Raw genomic sequence first — 18,071 nt, 5'->3', positions numbered from 1 at the left:
AAAACCACATGGGAAAGAAATAAACAACGTCCATTTGCAGCTCCTTCCAATGAAGATGCCAAAGAATGACGAGCATGATATTGTCTTCTCAAAGAAAGACGATCGCGGCATCAGGCAACCTCGTGACGATCCATTGGTGATCATGCTCAGGGTAGAAGAGTTCAACATCCACCGGGTGCTCATTGACAACGGAAGCTCAGCAGATATCATTTACTTGCCCACGTTTCAGCAGATGAAATTGGATAAGAAAAGGATCAAGCCTTTCACCTCACCTTTGGTAAGCTTCACAAGAGATAGAATCGTCCTTAGGGGCATTATCACCCTAACCGTAACTGTAGGAACTTATCCAGCACAAGTCACCAAGGAAATTTATTTCCTCATAGTTGATTGCCCTTCAACATACAACATCATCTTAGGAAGACCTGCACTCAATAGATTAAAAGCAGCAACGTTAACGTATTACTTGAAGGTAAAGTTTCCAACAACCCATAGGGTAGGAGAAATTAGAAAAGACCAAGTACTGGCAAGAAAATGCTACTAAGCTGCCTTAGCATCTGGAGTGAACCACACCTGGGTGATCAATGAACCAGAGCCCATTCCCGAACCATCAGAAATACCATAAGAAGTTGAGATTTTCCAAGGAGATTTGATGAAGGTATTGAAGATCGAAACAACATCCCTACTTCAGAGAAAGAGAAGATGATTTCCTTCATATGGGCAAACCAAGATGTTTTCACTGGAAACACGAGGATATGCCTGAGATTGACAGGAAGATCATACAACATCATCTCAATGTCAACCTAGAATGCAAACCTGTATAGCAAAAGCGGAGAATATTCGCAATAGAATGCAACAAAGTTGTAACTGAAGAAGTAGAGAAGCTACTAGAAGCTAATTTCATTAGGGAGGTCTTCTATCCAGATTGGCTAGCAAACGTGGTAATGGTAAAGAAAAGCAATGGCAAATGGAGAATGTGTGTTAACTTTACAGACCTGAACAAGGCCTGCCCAAAAGATAACTTCCCCCTGCCAAGGATTGACCAACTAGTAGACTCAATTGCTGTACACAAGCTCCTAAGTTTCATGGACGCATTTTTGGATACAACCAGATTCTTATGGACAAAGAAGATCAAGAGAAGACCTCGGTCATTACCAGCCAAGGGATATACTACTACAAAGTTATGCCCTTTGGATTGAAGAACACAGAAGCCACATACCAAAGATTGGTGAACCGTATGTTCTTTCACCAGATTAGAAGGAATGTGGAGTTGTACGTAGACAATATGCTGGTGAAAAGCAAGGATGAAGCCAACCACTTAGAAGATCTAAAAGAAACCTTCAGCACACTATGTAAGTACAATATGAAATTAAACCGGGCAAAGTGTATTTTTGCTATTGCTTCAAGAAAGTTCTTGGGATTCATGGTGTCCCAACGAGGTATAGAGGCAAATCCAGACAAAGTGAAAGCAATAATCGAGGTCAAATCACCAAAAACAGTGAAGGTGGTGCAAAGCTTGATAGGAAAAGTTGCAGCCCTAAACAGATTTGTCTCTAGGGCAACGAACAAGTGCATGCCATTCTTCAAGGTATTGAAAAAAGCCTTTTAGTGGATTGATGAATGCGAGGAAGCCCTTAACAAGTTAAAGGAGTATTTGATGAAGCCACCTCTGTTAAGCCCCTTGATAATGGGAGAGAAGCTATACCTCTACTTAGCAGTATCCAACACAGCAGTAAGTTCGGCACTGATCAGAGAAGAGGGGAACATCCAGAAGCCAATCTATTATACCAGCCAGGCATTCTAAGGAGAAGAAGCAAGCTTCCTAAGGATGGAAAAGATAGCTTTTGCATTATTGCCTCCAGAAAACTTCGTCCTTACTTTTAAGCACACCCTATCATTGTCGTAATAGATGATGAACAAGATAGATGTAGCAGGATAACTCATTTAATGAGCAATTGAATTAGGCCAATTTGACATCGAATATCGACCTCGAGTAGCAATCAAAGCCCAAGTACTAGGGGATTTCATTGCAGAATTCACTTACCCCTATAAGGAAAAAGAACCCCTCATGGAAACATGGATGGTCCAAATGGATGGATCAGCCATGGAGAAAGTGGGAGGAGTAGGAGTAGTTCTTATATCTCCAGAAGGAGAAACGTTGAAATATGCAGTCAGATTGCAATTCCCAACAACAAATAGCGAGGCAGAATACGAAGCACTACTAACAGGGCTAAGTCTAGCAAAAGCTCTAGGAGCAAAGAGTCTTATCATCCAAGCTGATTCCTAGCAAATAATTGGACAAGTGAAGGGAGAAGATGAAGCCAAAAAAGAAAGAATGCAGAAGTACTTGAAGATCGTCCAACGACTATCACAGCATTTTAACAACCTAGACTTTGTGCAAATCCCTCGGGCCAACAACGTGGAAGCTAACTTCCTAGCAAGATTGGCCTCGTTAGGCGACTACAATGCGACCTCCGAACTATGTATAAAGACAAGGGGGCAACCAAGCACAGAAGGTGAGCAAGTTCTGAAGATAAAAGAACAAGACGAGTGGATGACTCCATCGTCCGTTACTTGAAAAAAGGATGGCTCCTTGAAGATAAGGCGGAAGCAAGGAAGATACAGATCAGGGCAGCTCGCTTTGTCATCATTAACGACGTGCTGCATAGACTAGGATACTCATTCCCCTATCTAAGATGTGCTCGCCCAAAAGAAGTGGATTATGTGCTCCGCGAGATACACGAGGGAATCTGTGGAAATTATGCTGGAGCAAGATCTTTAGCAGGAAAGGCACTCAGAACAAGATATTACTGGCCAACTTTACAGAAGGACGCATATAACATTGTCAGAGCATGCGATAAGTGTCAACGCTTTGCAAATGTCCAAACAAGACCAGGATAAACGATGGCACCCATATCTTCATCATGGCCCTTCGCCCAATAGGGAATTGACATTATGGGCTCATTCCCTCTAGGAAAGAAGCAACTCAAATTTATGATCGTCGCAATTGATTACTTCACAAAATGGGCAGAAGCAAAACCAATGACGATGATAACAGAGGCTAAAGTCACAAGCTTTGTATGGAAAAACATCATAGGCAGGTTTGGAGTCTCACATGTCATAATATCAGAAAATGGAAAGCTGTTTGACAATCCCAAGTTTAAAAAAATTTGTCAAGACTTAGGAGTCAAGAAGCACTATTCTTCTCCAAGACACCCTCAGGCCAACGGACAAGCAGAAGTGACGAACAGAAACTTGCTCAAAAGTATCAAAACTCAGCTTGAGGGGGCAAAAGGGGAATGGCCTGAGGAACTACAAAATGTCCTTTGGGTATATAAGACGACCACAAGAGTTCCAACAAGAGAAACATCATTCAGACTGACATTTGGCACTGAGGCCGTCATACCAGTGGAAGTGGGATTGACGAGCTTCCGAGTCAAAACTTATGAAGACCAGAAGAAGTAGTAGGAGCTCAACGGCAACCTGGACCTAATTGATGAAGTCAGAAAAGAAGCTATGAAGAAAATGGCCAAACACAAGGAAGCAATGGCCAGATACAACAACAGAAAGGTTAAGGTAGGAAGGTTCAACACATGAGACCTCATCCTTAGGAAGGTATCACAAGCAACAAAGGATCCATCCCAAGGAAAACTAGGACTAGCTTGGGAAGGCCCCTGTGAAGTAATCCGTCACTCCAGAGACAGCTTTTACTACCTAAAGTCTTTAGACGGCTAGGAATTGCCTCGATCATGGAACATAGAACACTTGAAGAAATATTACCAATAAGGAATGCTTTACCCTTTAAGTTGCCTACTCTTCATATCAATATGTACAACAGTTATTACTTTCGTCATTCATAAGACCAATAATACATGAAAGTATTATCCATGCATATTTATCATTAATTATCCATGAGTTATTTATCAATGAAAATGTGTACAACAACTAGGAGTTATCCTTGGGAGATGTCCCAAGGGTCTCCGTCATTAAAATTTCAAATCAAAAGCTGTCCACACACAGCCAACGGCATAATAGCCATCAACGTTGTTAATACACAACTACCAAATTCGACTAAATCAGAGTTGTTTAAACACAACTAATACGATTGTCATTCAAGCACGAATAAACAAAACAAAAAAATGGTTAACCTAAAGACGCTCCAATACGACAACTTTAAGTCATAAGTATAGTGCAATATCGTCATTCAAACATTACTCAATAAAAAGCTGTTCAAACACGGCTAAAAAATACTAAGTTGTTCAAACACAACTAAGATCGTCATTCAAACATAACTCAATAAAAAACTGTTCAAACACGGCTAAAAGTTACTAAGTTGTTCAAACACAACTAAGATCATCATCCAAACATGACTTAACAAAAAGCTGTTCAAACACAGCTAAAAAATATTAAGTTGTTCAAATACAGCTAAAAAACGTTAAGTTGTTCAAATACAACCAACATCGTCATTCAAACATGACTCAATAAAAAGCTGTTCAAACATAACTAAAAAGCGTTAAGTTGTTCAAACACAGCCAACATCGTCATTCAAATATGACTCAATAAAAAGCTGTTCAAACACAGCTAAAAAATGTTAAGTTTTTCAAACACAACCAACATCGTCATACAAACATGACTCAACAAAAAGTTGTTCAAACACAACTAAAATACTAGATTGTTCCAAATGCAACCAGAATTGCCATTCAAACATGATTGTTCTAACACAACTAAAGAAGAAAAGTTGTTCTAATACTAGCTAAGTATAAAGAGTTGTTTCCGCACAACTAGCATCGTCATAAAAGGTTGTCTGAACATAACCTAGCATAAAAGGAGTTGTTTGCTATGACTAAAAGCACAAGGTCCCTAAACCTATTTGTCATTGTCAAAGAAATTGTTTAATTGCCCAAAACAATGGGCCCAAAAAGAAATATTGTTTTGTAGGGTTTGTAGTCACGGCCTCTTCCATTACATTAGCAATAGTTGTGGTCTCCTCCATCACATTCTTTGCCGTTGCCTTGAAAGGATGATCAGCCAAGAGCTCCTTCTCAACATCATTCATAACCAGACTAGAAAGGTCCAATTTGGGGTGATGCTTTGCCATCCACTTCCTGAGAAGGTCAAAGCTTTCCACGTAGTACCCGCACAACTCATTGGAGTACTCATCGGAGTCTTTGAAGTCCTTCTCCGCCATGGCTCCAGCTGTCTGCAATTTCAGCTTTAGGTCACTAATCTGCTTGTCCTTTAGCTTGCAAGAATCATTTTCCACTTGTAGACTCTTTTCCAAGGCTGCCACATGTTCTTTGTCGTTCTCAGCCTCAACAGTAAGAATGACAACCTTGTTCTTGAACGTCTCATTTTCAGCAAAGAGAGACTTGATCATAGGCTCGGACATAGCCACCTTCTTCTTCTTCAAGTCCGGGAGTTTTCTAGAGATGAACAAAGACTCCCCCAAAGCCCACAAAAAATCTCCCTTAGCAGAAGTAAAGCAAGGGAAAAGAAGAAGTAAATACAACCTACAACACATACCTGCACAATCTTTTGAATGTGAGACGACATCACCTTGTTGGACAACTTTGCCATCAGAGGACTTAGGTCATCTACGGAGAGCACCTCATGAGCCTTCAGGGCAGCCGTGTCAGCATCGTCCCAAAAGGTAGTAAGAAAAGATTTACCACCAACCTTCTTCTTCTTCCTAGCCTCCTCTCCAACAAAGGAAATTACCTCCATAGACGAAGTGGGAGAGGCAGGGCGCTTAGCAGGCGAATGGGCAGGAGAAGGGGTTATCACAGGATCTTCCTTAGAAATGTCACTTGTCTTTGAACGTTTTTTGGACAAGAGACCACTAACGAGGCCATGCTTGACCTTCTTCTCTTGTGCTAAACCCAGTTGTCATTCCTAAAAGGAAGAAGAAAATATTAAAAAAAAAAAGAAAAAGAAAAAAAAGAAGGAAGACAAAAACTCAGGATTTCAAGAGAGAAAGGGAAAGAAGCACTTACTCTTTTTTACAACTTCCAAATTCTTCTGAACCTTAGTAGATGGTTTCGGACCCAAAAAATGAAGAAATAAAGATTGAGGAGAGACAAGCTCGTCAAAATCCTTGACGGACTCCAAATATTCCTTTACTTTCTCAGCATGAAGCTGATACCTCTTTTTCAAACGAGATGGTGGGAAATTGCAAATGAAAACAGAAGTATGTCACATACTAGCATCACTCAGAAAAGAAAATAAAAACAACAGAAAGACGCACCAAACACGAGAACTCCCTAACTATGAAAAAACTTGGGGGCTTCGTCTAGACCCTCACCAGGGACGAACTCCCAACCACTTCCAGAAACAAAAAAGAAGTTTGGCTTCCAATTTCAGAGAGATGACGGGTAATCGAGTATCAACCTAGAAGCCTTATCCCACAGATTAAACTCATAATAGTCGGGGTCCTTTGACTTTCTCAAACGATAAAAATGAAGGAATTTGTCCTTCCTGATGACATCACCATCATTGGCAGACATCTACACTACTATGCAAGAGACGATGATCCATCAAGGTATGGGCACTAATTGCGTAGGAGAAAGATGAAAATAAGAAAAAAGTTCACTAGCAAAGGGATGAATAGGGAAACGAAGGCCACTAGTAAAATCGGCCTTGTAAAAACAAACCTCGTCAGCATAAGAGTGACAGGCTCTCTCTTCATCACTCGGGATCCTAATCTTTACGAAATTAGGGAACTGAAACCTATCCCTAATCCGTTTTACGAAATTGTCCAGGCTTTATAGGGGGTGGAAGGAGAAGTAGCCTTTGAAATCACATGATCATCAGATGAGGATAACCCCATCTCTAGGTCATTAGACCTAACCTCAGACATCTTTAACGACCTAGCTACCTTAGCAGAATGGGAAACTAGAGGGAATAATGAAGAAAGGACAAATTTGTATGGACAACCCTCCCCCACGAAGAGATTGACCCACTTGAGGCACTCTCCCTCTACAGACTCGAGTAAACAACCTAGGCGAGCAAAAAGAAAAGCTATTAAAGGACAATCAACCCTAATAGCATAGTAATCTACCATTGAAGAACAGGAAAAGAAGTAAGAGTGTGAAGAACTTACTAGGGAGCACAGGACAAAGAAAGGAAGCTTGAAGGAGAGACAAACCCTAGAATAAAAACTGAACAAGGAAATATTGTAGAAGAAAGGAAACAGGAGGGAAAAATGCAAAATAAGTGGCCAAAGCACGCGCGGGAAAATAGAGAAACGTTTGCATGTCGAATGCATCCTAACCATACACATGGCATTCAACTGCTCAAAAATCAACTCGTCATAAATGCGTAGTACACAGAATACGAAGTTTCAGACGAATATGTTCTCATCTCGTCCAACAGAAGAAGATTCGAATCAAGAGGCAGCTGATGAGTCAGAAATTTACAATCATCACTAAGATGGTACCGTCATTAACCAAGAGATGATGTCAGACATTTATTACGCTCATTGATAACAACATGTAACGGACGGAGCAACGGTCACAAAATGAGCTGTGAACTTCAGATAAAGATTTTGTAATGCACTAGCCGTTGAACATAAATACAGCAATTCATTGCCCAATTCATTTTGTAGATTTTTCCTCCAACAGAGATGACCCTAATCACAGCTTCGTCCATCCACTATGACGAGGAGCTCAACTGCTGATTTTTTGCATCATCAGTAACTATTAAAATTATTTAATTAAACCTATCATAAATTTAGCTAGCAATAATTGAAGATGCCTCAAATCAATTAGGACCTTGTAAATCATCTGTACCACTTTTTGTGTATCACTCTACGTTCCACCAATCACTACATGCCATGTTTTAATTTTGCTTTCCTTATAAAATAACTAAAGTTTAAAATAGAAAGCAATCATACACATGGTAAGTAGTGATTGGTGGAATATAGAGTGGTACGCAAAAAAAGTGGTACAGATGATTTACATTCAACATGGTTTTACTCATTTTGCATTCTTATGCTTAGATGTATAAAATTAAAAACCCCAATTTAAGAGGGGGAAAAAATCTCATTTTTATTACAAATCTTAAATTTAATTAGTTATAATCATTGATTACCTCACCAAATTAAACATCACTTGAACTTGGATACCTTAATTTCATGTAGGAACCATTGATTTGTGATCAAAGCAAACAGATCATCAAACTAAAGCCCTAAATTTCACCTAAGTCCTAACTTGAATTATTCAAATTTTTTATTATTCTTAAATCTATTCTAGTTACACTCAATTAAATTTTTTTTTTTTAAATCTTGTTTTTTAAGGGTACAAAGTCATAATTATATGTTCCAATTATATATTGTCTCAACCAATTTGTTTAATCCATTACTATATGGAAAATCACTAATTTAACCCAAAAAAAATATATAAAATACCTAAAGAGCCATTTTTGCCATAATCTAACATGAGTAATGCTACTGACACAAACTATTTTACAACATTTTTACAAACTACTAATATAACTTTAGCATTTACCAAATAATTATTGGTAAATAAAAATATGATGTTAATAGTGGCTCAGATTAAAACTAGTAAGAATTTGCCACATCAAAAGATTGTAAAAATATTGTAAAATAATTTGTAACGGTAGTGATAGAGAAGCAGAAAATAATCCATCTCCAGCTCGTCCAAATGGATCGTCCAGAGCCTACAGTGCAGGTTGATCCAAGAGTCAACCCAGAATAAGGAAAAACATTCATGGACAATAGCACTACTCTATAATTTAAGTCTCCCATGGATGACATGCCCGTCCATGAGGGTCGTCCATGAACAATCATCGGATATCCTTGGACGACCAAACCGTCCTACACCAGACGGACGAAAGCGCAACACTTAGAACTTTCGACTAAACCCGCAACTATCTCAACAAATCCTTCAAATAAGTTAACTTCCGTTAGCGGTTACAGTTTTGTAGCCGTTGAGGAAGTTAACTCCGGACTTGTTGGCTTCCACAAATCCTGGGGAGGTTATTGGACAAATAACCGTCCCAGGCTCCCTATATAAAGGACTAGTCTGAACCCGACAGCAGTAAGATTTTTCTGAGACAATTTTCCCAAATACTTGGAACTTCCTTCTCTGCGAGGCTAACTTCTCCATTGGAGGGGGTTCGACCGGTCTTCTCCGGTCTCCTCTTTGATTGTGTTTTGTTTCTTGTAGGCCTTCAACCGTTTCGATAGCCCACCGAAGCCAGACCATCCACCTTACTGATTCGGAGCGAAATCAGTTGGCGCCATCTGTGGGAAGAGATTGTTTTGCGACTTTCTTTTCCGCGACAAAGGGTTAGGATGGTCAGGACCAGGTCGAGGGCTACTAGCCCTGGCCGTCAGGGAAGCAGAGGCGCTTCAAGTGATCCCCAGCGTGATCGCCAATCTGCACTAGTCATGCAAACGTCGTCCGTTTAGCATGTGCAATCCATGGCAGCTGCAATGGCGGAATTGACTCGCCAAAACCAGGAGTTAAGAATGGAGATCAATCAGAGAAGACAGACACGTGAGGAACACGAAAGAGGAGGACAGACACAAGGCCATGGTGACAGAGAGAATACTGAGATTGGAAGTCAGTTTAGAGGCACCACTTCACGAACGATGCCACACTTGAAAGAGGAGATGGACCAAATGAAGAAAGTCATGGAGGAAATGAAAGAGAACATGAGGAGGACGAATCCTATAGAAGATTTGGTCCACAGAACTGACTCTCCTTTTATGGCTTCCATCAACGGCCATCCTCTACCATCAAAATTCAAACTGCCTTCCCTGGACTCGTATGATGGGACGCGTGACCCATTTGATCACATTGCTACATTCAAGACAACGATGTACCTTCAAGGGGTCCCTGATGAAATCATGTGTCGAGCCTTCCCTACCACCCTTAAAGGCCCGGCACAAGTTTAGTTCAGTAAAATACCCCCAAGTTCCGTAAGTTCTTTCGAAGAGTTGAGCAAATTATTTGTTAACAATTTCATCGGAGGACAGAGACACAAGCGTTCTTCGTCCAGCTTGCTCACCATAGAACAAGGGGAAAACGAAAGCCTGCGATCATTCATCACTCGTTTCAACAGAAAAGCCCTTAGTGTGGACGAGGTAGATGACAAACTTCTATTGGCGGCCTTCCACAACGGGATCAAGTCTGACCTATTTATCCACAAGCTATATGAGAAGGAGCCTCAAACCATGGCCGAGCTCATCCATTCGGCTCAGAACTTCATGAATGCAGAAGATGCGATCATAGCCAAGAAGAGAAAAAGAGCTGAAAGGATGGAAGCGCACCCAGCTTGACACTCAGAACAAGCCCCTCGTCCAAAGAAGGGACGGACGGACGGAAGATAAGAAGGAACGAGATAATAGGAAGACAGGTCCCTCGGGAAGAAGCCAGAATTATACGCCCCTGAACGCTCCACTTGATCAGGTGCTCATGCAAATCAAAGACGATCCTTCTTTAAAATGGCCAGAGAAGATGAAGGGGGATCCTAATAAGCGCAATAAGAACAAATATTGTCGCTTTCACAGGGACCATGGGCATGACATGGATGAGTGTTATGACCTGAAACAGCAAATTGAGAATCTTATCAGACAAGGAAAGTTGAGGCACTTCGTTGGAAGGGATCATAAAGATGAGAAGTTGAAAGGCAAACTGGAGGAATCATCCCAGCCCCCACTAGGAGAGATAAGGATTATCGTCGGAGGGAACTCGATGGGGCAATCTTCCAAGTCAAAGAAGACGTATCTCAAAGTGGTACAAAACGTCCAGCTCTCTGGACGATCACCAAGGACGAGATCAATGGACGAGCCAATCATTTCCTTCACCGACGAAGATGCTGAGAGGATCCATCACCCGCATGACGATGCGATCGTCATTACACTGCTTATTGCAGATTATACAACCAGGAGAGTGTTAGTTGACAATGGAAGCTCAGCAGACATATTGTACTACCCTGCCTTCCAACAGATGAGGCTTGGACAGGATCAACTTCGTCCAGTTTGCTCACCACTGATAGGATTCGGAGGAATGAAGGTGCAGCCCATGGGTACCATTACATTACCAGTTGTGGTAGGGTCATACCTGCAACAGATAACTAGGGAAGTCAATTTCCTCGTGGTAGACTGTACCTCTTCATACAATGCTATTATTGGAAAACCAACTCTTAATAGTTGGAAGGCGATAACCTCTACCTACCATCCATCAATCAAATTCCCTATGGAGTACGGGATAGGGCAAGCACAAGGAGATCAGTTGGCAGCTAGAGAATGCTACTTAGCCATGATGGCTTTGGACGAACAGGTGCAGACAATGAGCATCGAGGAAAGAAGAGTTGTTGTAGAGCCCACGGAAGTATTGGAGGATGTTCTTTTGTAAGAAGATGATCCCGAGAAATTTACCAGAATTGGAACAGGTATGAAGGAGAAGGCAAGAAGAGACCTCATCCAGTTCCTGAGAAAAAGTATCGACGTTTTTGCATGAAGTCATGACGACATGCCAGGAATCGACCCAAGTGTAATCACTCATCGATTGAATGTGTACCCCTTTTTTAAGCCTGTTCGTCAAAAGAAGAGGGTATTCGCTCCCGAGAGGGACAAGGCGATCAAGGAAGAGGTTCAGAAACTGACCACGGCACAGTTCATTAAGGAAGTCTATTACCCGGATTGGTTAGCCAATGTGGTGATGGTGAAGAAAGTAAATGGAAAGTGGAGAATGTGCGTAGACTTCATTGACTTAAACAAAGCATGTCCCAAGGATAGTTATCCTCTGCCACACATTGATCAATTGGTGGACTCTACTGCTGGCCATCAGTTGCTGAGCTTCATGGACGCCTTCTCAGGATATAATCAGATCAAGATGGATGAAGCTGATCAGGAAAAAACTTCCTTCATTACCAGCCAAGGCTTGTTTTGCTACAAAGTGATGCCCTTCAGTTTAAAGAACGCAAGGGCAACTTATCAAAGGTTGGTAAATCACATGTTTCGTCCACAGATAGGACGGAATGTGGAGGTTTATGTTGACGACATGCTTGTGAAGAGCATAGACGAGGGAAGCCATCTAGATAACCTACAGGAAACCTTTGAAACACTTTAGCGATATAAGATGAAGTTGAACCCAAGCAAGTATGCATTCGGAGTATCGTCGGGAAAGTTTCTGGGGTTCATGGTTTCGCAAAGAGGAATTGAGGCGAATCCAAACAAGATCCAAGCTATATTGGACATGGAGCCACCGAAGAGTATCAAGGAACTCCAATCCCTCACAGGACGAGTTGCCGCTTTGAACAGATTTGTTTCGAAAGCCACAGACAAATGTTTACCTTTCTTTAAAGTCCTCAGGAAGGCATTTGAATGGACGGACAAATGTCAAAGGGCCTTCCAAGACCTGAAGGACTATCTCACAACTGCCCCATTATTAAGTCCATCCGTGCAAGGAGAAGAATTGTACCTATACTTAGCGGTGTCCCCACACGCCGTAAGTTCAGCTTTAATCAGAGAAGAGGGGAAAGTACAAAAACCGGTGTACTACACTAGCCGGGCACTCAGAGGAGCAGAGGGAAGGTATCTGCTTATAGAGAAATTGGCTTTTGCACTGATAACGGCTTCTAGGAAGTTAAGACATTACTTCCAAGTTCATGTCATCAATGTCATGACGGACCATCCGCTTAAGAAGGCAATGAACAAGCTGGAAGCCGCAGGACGGTTGATTCAGTGGGCAGTGGAACTTAGTGAATTCGACATTCGATACCAACCGAGAAATGCAATAAAGGCTCAAGCCCTAGCAGATTTCATCGTAGAGTTCACTCTGAGTTACGAGGATCTAGGGGAAGGAGAGTACAATAACAAATGGGTCGTCCATGTAGATGGATCGTCTACATTGTATGTTGGAGGAATAGGAGTTGTTTTGCAGTCGCCAGAAGGAGACAAATTAAAGTACAAGACCCGTTTGCAATACCAGACTACTAACAATGATGTGGAGTATGAAGCCCTTTTAAAGGGGTTGGAGTTGGCCAAGTCCGTAGAAGCAGACTCAATACTTGTCTTGGGAGACTCTCAATTGGTCATAGGCCAAGTAAATGGGACGTGCGAAGCCAAGGAAGACAGAATGAAAAAATATCTAAGGAAGGTAGTACGCCTTGTAAAGAAATTCAAAAAAGTAGATTTTGTTCAAATCCCAAGGGAAGAGAATGTGGAAGCAGATATTCTGGCGAAGGAAGCGTCTGCGAATGAAGCGTTGGACGAGTTGGATGAAGTACACTACATGTCGAGTATAGACCTTCCAGAAATGATGCAGATAGAGGGTGACGGGAATTGGATGACCCCAATAGTGTCGTACTTGAAGGACGGAAGGCTTCCAAAAGAGAAGGACGAAGTTAGGAAGCTCAGGGTCAGATCAGCCAGGTACGTACTCATGGACGAAGTGTTATACAAAAGAGGTTTTTCTCAACCTCTCTTAAGATGTTTGGCTCCAGACGAAGCAAATTACATGTTGAGGGAGGTTCATGAAGGAGCATGTGGAAACCATTCGGGAGCTAGATCACTCGTCCATAAAGTCATCCGTAGCGGATTCTATTGGCTGACCATCCAAGCTGATGCCAAGGCATATGTCAAAGTACGTGATCAATGTCAACGCTTCAGCAACATTCCCAGACAGCCAGCAGAGTATCTCACGCCAATGATGGCCCCTTGGCCTTTCGCGCAATGGGGACTGGACATTTTGGGGCCCTTTCCAACTGGAACTCGGCAAATGAAGTTTCTGGTGGTAGGAATAGATTACTTCACAAAATGGGTGGAAGCCGAACCCTTAGCAAAAATTACGCAACAGAATGTCAAGAACTTCGTCTGGAAGAACATTGTATGCAGATTCGGGGTACCTAGAGTATTAGTGTCTGACAATGGACAACAGTTTGACAACACACCTTTCAGGGAATTTTGTGAACAGCTTGGAATGAAGAACCATTACTCCTCACCCTCCCACCCACAGGCCAATGGCCAGGCAGAAGTAGCTAACCGATCCTTGTTGAAGATCATCAAGACTCGGCTCGAAGGGGCAAAGGGAGTATGGCCGGATGAGTTACCAAGGGTTTTATGGACTTATAGAACGACAGCGAGAACTCCAACAGGGGAAACTCCTTTTAAACTAACCTATGGAAGTGAGGCAGTTATACCGGTAGAAGTACACATGACGAGCCACAGGGTGAGGAAGTATCAAACTGAAGAAAATGAAGAACAACTCCGTCTTAACCTTAACCTTATGGACGAGGTCAGGATGGATGCAGAACAGAGGACAGCGAGGTACAAAAATCTCATGGCAAGGCAATATGACGCCATGGTGAAGCCTAGGCATTTCAACATCGGGGATCTCGTCCTGAAAAGGGTTACCTTGGCAACAAGAAACCCGGCCTATGGGAAACTTGGCCCAAATTGGGAAGGACCTTATAGGGTTATCAACTGCAAGAGGCAAGGATCCTATTATTTGGAAGCTTTGGATGGGCGGAGGCTGGAACACCCTTGGAATGTTGAGCACCTCAGGAAATACTATCAATGAGTGCTGACTCTTCACCAGTGTCCTTGGACGAGCAGAAGTGTTTGTTTACTACTATCGTGTGTTTTAAGTATTTTAATAATTCCCTAGAAAGTACATTAGTGTTTTCACTTTTGTGCTATTCATGGACGAGTTGGTTTGTATTTTTAATTCAATAAGGCACTAGCTCACGAGCATGTGCCATGCCTGTGGACGAATGTTTACATAAGTTTGGATTTTCAAATATATATATATATATATATATATATTGTGTTTTCAAGTATATTATTGGAATCCTTTGTATGTTCATTCAGATTGATCCACAAAAAAGAAAGATAAGCATGGACGAATGAAATCCTTGGACGCAAGGATATATCATCCATAAGCTTTCCTCCAAAGAAAAAATGAAACAAGGTACATTCGTCCAAAGCATGAGACGAGATGAAACCTAAGCTAAAAATGAAGCTAAGGTCCATCCGTCCAGAGCATAAGACGAGATGAAACCTAAGTTAAGGGTATACCCGTCTAAAACTCAAGACGAGATAAAATCCGAGAAGTGTTCGTCCGAGACACGAACGAGCAAAGACCTCAAAACTAGCTTAACAATCCATTGCATTGGACGAGAAATCGCTGGAAAGTCTAATCATCAAGGACGACAAAATGATCGTCCATAATTTTGAATGATGAAAAAATCTAATCAAAAAGGAAGTCATTCATAGACGAACTATACATAAGCTGAAAGGAATCAATTTACTCTATCTTGGTGATGTAATAAAAAATTCACCCCCATACTCAAGACGAGGCGAACTGAATTCCTGGGTGGACGAACCACATAGTCTCAAATGATATGACTTATGAAAATAAAAATTTCATACATAAAGCTGAAAATGTATATATTCAAACACAATGGAAGATGAAAATAGAAGTATTCATTTTTTCATGAAATTCAAAGAAGGGTGGACAACCCACATCCAAAAACCCCTTAAGTTGTGAAAATGAAACTGTATATAAAACTCGTCCACAATCTTGGATGAGACAATTGTACTTATATGAACTGGAATAAAAGAAAAGAAAGAAGAAACAAAGCCCAAAACAACGGGCACTTCCAGATAAAAGTAAAACAAATTTTCAAGGAAATTGCAAGTCATTTAGGCAAACTAGCCTTGGGGTCGTCCTGAGTGACTTCAGTATTAGCGTCGTCCATGATGTTGACGTCCTCAGAACTCGTCTGCAACAAGGAACTCTCTGTAGCAAGGGGAAGCTTGAAGGAGTTGAAGTCCAAATCAGGATATGCCTCCTTGGCATCAGCACAGAAGTCTTCATAGCCAGCTGCATAATGACTGTTTAGATGATTCTTATACTCGTCAGACTTCTTAAAGGCCACAATAGCTTCTTCACGTGCCTTCTCCAAGGACGAGGTAAGCTCTGAAACTTGTCCTTCGAGATGGACGATGCGGGTATCCTTCTCTAAGTTGTCAGCTTTGAGCTCTTCCACTTCGTTCTTCACCTTCATCTCGCTTCCCTGTAGACGATTAAAATCCTCAGTCAACCTAATGACCTCCCCCTTCTTGAGCAAAACCTCATGGCTTAGCTCCTTAGCCTTATCCTTGGCCGTCTTAGCATCTGAAGCAAGCTCCTTGGCTTGACAGGTTGCTGTATAAAACTTTGACATAGCCTGCATTTGGACGAAAAGGAGTTAGACATTTCATTCAAGATAAAATGTTTACACACAAGGACGAGGAAGAAACTTACCTTGAAAAGGTCATGGATGCCAAAGCGTTCAAACTCCTTCACTGATATGTTGTAACATTCGTTAACTTCTCGCTCAGTGACGATCCCTTTGAACGTCCTCCATGCGTAACCCTCGTCCAGAACCAAATTAGGAGGACGATCAGAGGACTCAGAAGGGCAAGGCTTATGAGAAGCTTTGGGAGGAGGGGGAGGATCAGACTGGACAGGATGAACTGTTTGGACGGGCTCCACGTCCACCAGAGGTTCGTCCAAGTTCACTGTTGGTGGTACGAACTTGGGGACCTTTGGAAGGGAAGTCTTACTTGACTTTTGCTCCTTATGGCCTCCATGACTGGGGAGGTCGTCCAGATCCACAGCACTTGAAATTGGCTTAGACTTCCTCTTCCCAGCCTGGACGGAAGCCACTTTGGTAGTAGGGGCAGCAACATCCTCGTCCCCGCTAGTCACTGTTTTCTCTTTATTTTCCCTCATCGTACTTATCCCTATGACGAGGAAAATTAATCAGGAAAAAAAAAAAAAAAAAAGAAGAAGAAAGGAGAGCTGAAATAATAAAATATAATGGACGACACTTACTTCGACGAGTGAGCTCTTCGTGACTTAAGTTCTCAGCAGTAGGAACTGGACCAAGTCCCCAAGTTGCTAGACGACCAAGGGTAATTAAGTCGTGGAAAGTCCTTCCTGGAAAGGTGCGAACCACTTTTATCCGGTCCAAGAAAAACTTATCCAAGTGTGGATGAACAACAGCTGCATCACCAAGAGAAAGGGTTAGACGATTGACAGATTAAAAAAAAAAAAAAAAAATTTAAAGGACAAACGAGACATACCCTCAGGACGAAGACGACCTAGAGGGCTGGTAAAAGGTGGGAAGAGGGGATTACCCACATCAGCTAGGTCCCTAGCCCAATTTCCAGAAATAATAAAAAATTCTTTTTTCCAAAGCCGGTCAGAAGAACTACAGCCCTTTATTAAACTGTAATATGAACCTCTGGACGAGAACTGGTAGAAACCAGCAAATTTTTTGATCTCTGAGGGCTTATAACAATAAAGGAACTCGTCCATTGTAATTGGACGGTCCCCTTCCAATGCCTCACGCCATAATACTTGCATGGCAACTATCGTCCTCCAACCATTGGGGTTGAGCTGGTTAGGTCCAATACCCAACCTTTGGAAGAGGTCTCTACAGAAAGAATTTAGGGGAAACCTAAGACCAGCTAAAAGGTAAGAAGCGTATGCCCCTAAGCCAGAGGAAGGAGAACAACACCATTCTCCGGCCTTGGGTAGACGAGGGTTAAGCTCTTTAGGGATTTGATATCTATCTACAAGAGTTTTCAACTTAGCAGCGTCTAAGGTGGATGCTACCTCTGGGGCACAACTATAGATAACATCTTCTTCGTCCTCTTCCTCGTCTTGAGGGGGACTAGATGGCTGTCTGGATGAGCTAGCCCCAGATCCAAAAGCCGCCCTATGTCGTAGTTCCTGAAATTCCTCTAAAGGAATGCCAGGAACCCCAGACGAGTAATGCTCGTCTGAGGAATCACTACAAGACGAGCTATCTACACTACCCTCACTCCCAGAAGAACCGTCCTGGTACTCGTCTATCTCTCTCTCTAAACTACTAGACGAAGACATGGTTGAAATGTAGAGAGGACTTAAAATGAAAGCCTAAAAAAGAAAGAGGAAATACCTAATGAAACTGGAACGAGTGCTAGACGAGGATCTTGGACGAGTTGGCAGAAGAGAAAATGAGGAAAAAAATAAGGGGCATGAAAGAGAATGCACTATTTATAGGCCCCAGCA

The 18,071-nt window shown here is 41.9% G+C and overlaps 2 protein-coding genes across 2 annotated transcripts; both read left to right on the top strand.

Annotated features, from left to right (window-relative positions):
- Positions 1-10,436: 10,436 nt before the first annotated feature.
- Positions 10,437-11,378, top strand: LOC126721550 (uncharacterized). Its single transcript, XM_050424601.1, has one exon. It carries the CDS (start codon positions 10,437-10,439, stop codon positions 11,376-11,378), a length of 942 nt encoding a protein of 313 aa, XP_050280558.1.
- A 726-nt stretch (positions 11,379-12,104) lies between these two features.
- Positions 12,105-14,546, top strand: LOC126721549 (uncharacterized). Its single transcript, XM_050424599.1, has 4 exons — positions 12,105-12,629; positions 12,672-13,081; positions 13,178-14,017; positions 14,099-14,546. Exons 1-4 carry the CDS (start codon positions 12,105-12,107, stop codon positions 14,544-14,546), a joined length of 2,223 nt encoding a protein of 740 aa, XP_050280556.1.
- Positions 14,547-18,071: the final 3,525 nt, after the last annotated feature.

The sequence above is a fragment of the Quercus robur genome, chromosome 4, assembly GCF_932294415.1.
Source record: "Quercus robur chromosome 4, dhQueRobu3.1, whole genome shotgun sequence".
NCBI lineage: Eukaryota > Viridiplantae > Streptophyta > Magnoliopsida > Fagales > Fagaceae > Quercus > Quercus robur.
Note: the sequence above shows the minus strand (reverse complement) of the source record. Positions and strands in the feature narration are given on the sequence as shown.

What these genes read in the sequence shown, in the direction of transcription:
- LOC126721549 (XM_050424599.1), top strand. Translation starts at nt 12,105, where the DNA reads ATGAAGTTGAACCCAAGCAAGTATGCATTCGGAGTATCGTCGGGAAAG. An exon ending in AGTTAAGACATTACTTCCAA is followed by an intron (nt 12,630 to 12,671) that starts GTTCATGTCATC and finishes CCGCTTAAGAAG; the next exon opens with GCAATGAACAAGCTGGAAGC. An exon ending in GAAGTAGCTAACCGATCCTT is followed by an intron (nt 14,018 to 14,098) that starts GTTGAAGATCAT and finishes ATGGACTTATAG; the next exon opens with AACGACAGCGAGAACTCCAA.
- LOC126721550 (XM_050424601.1), top strand. Translation starts at nt 10,437, where the DNA reads ATGCAAATCAAAGACGATCCTTCTTTAAAATGGCCAGAGAAGATGAAG.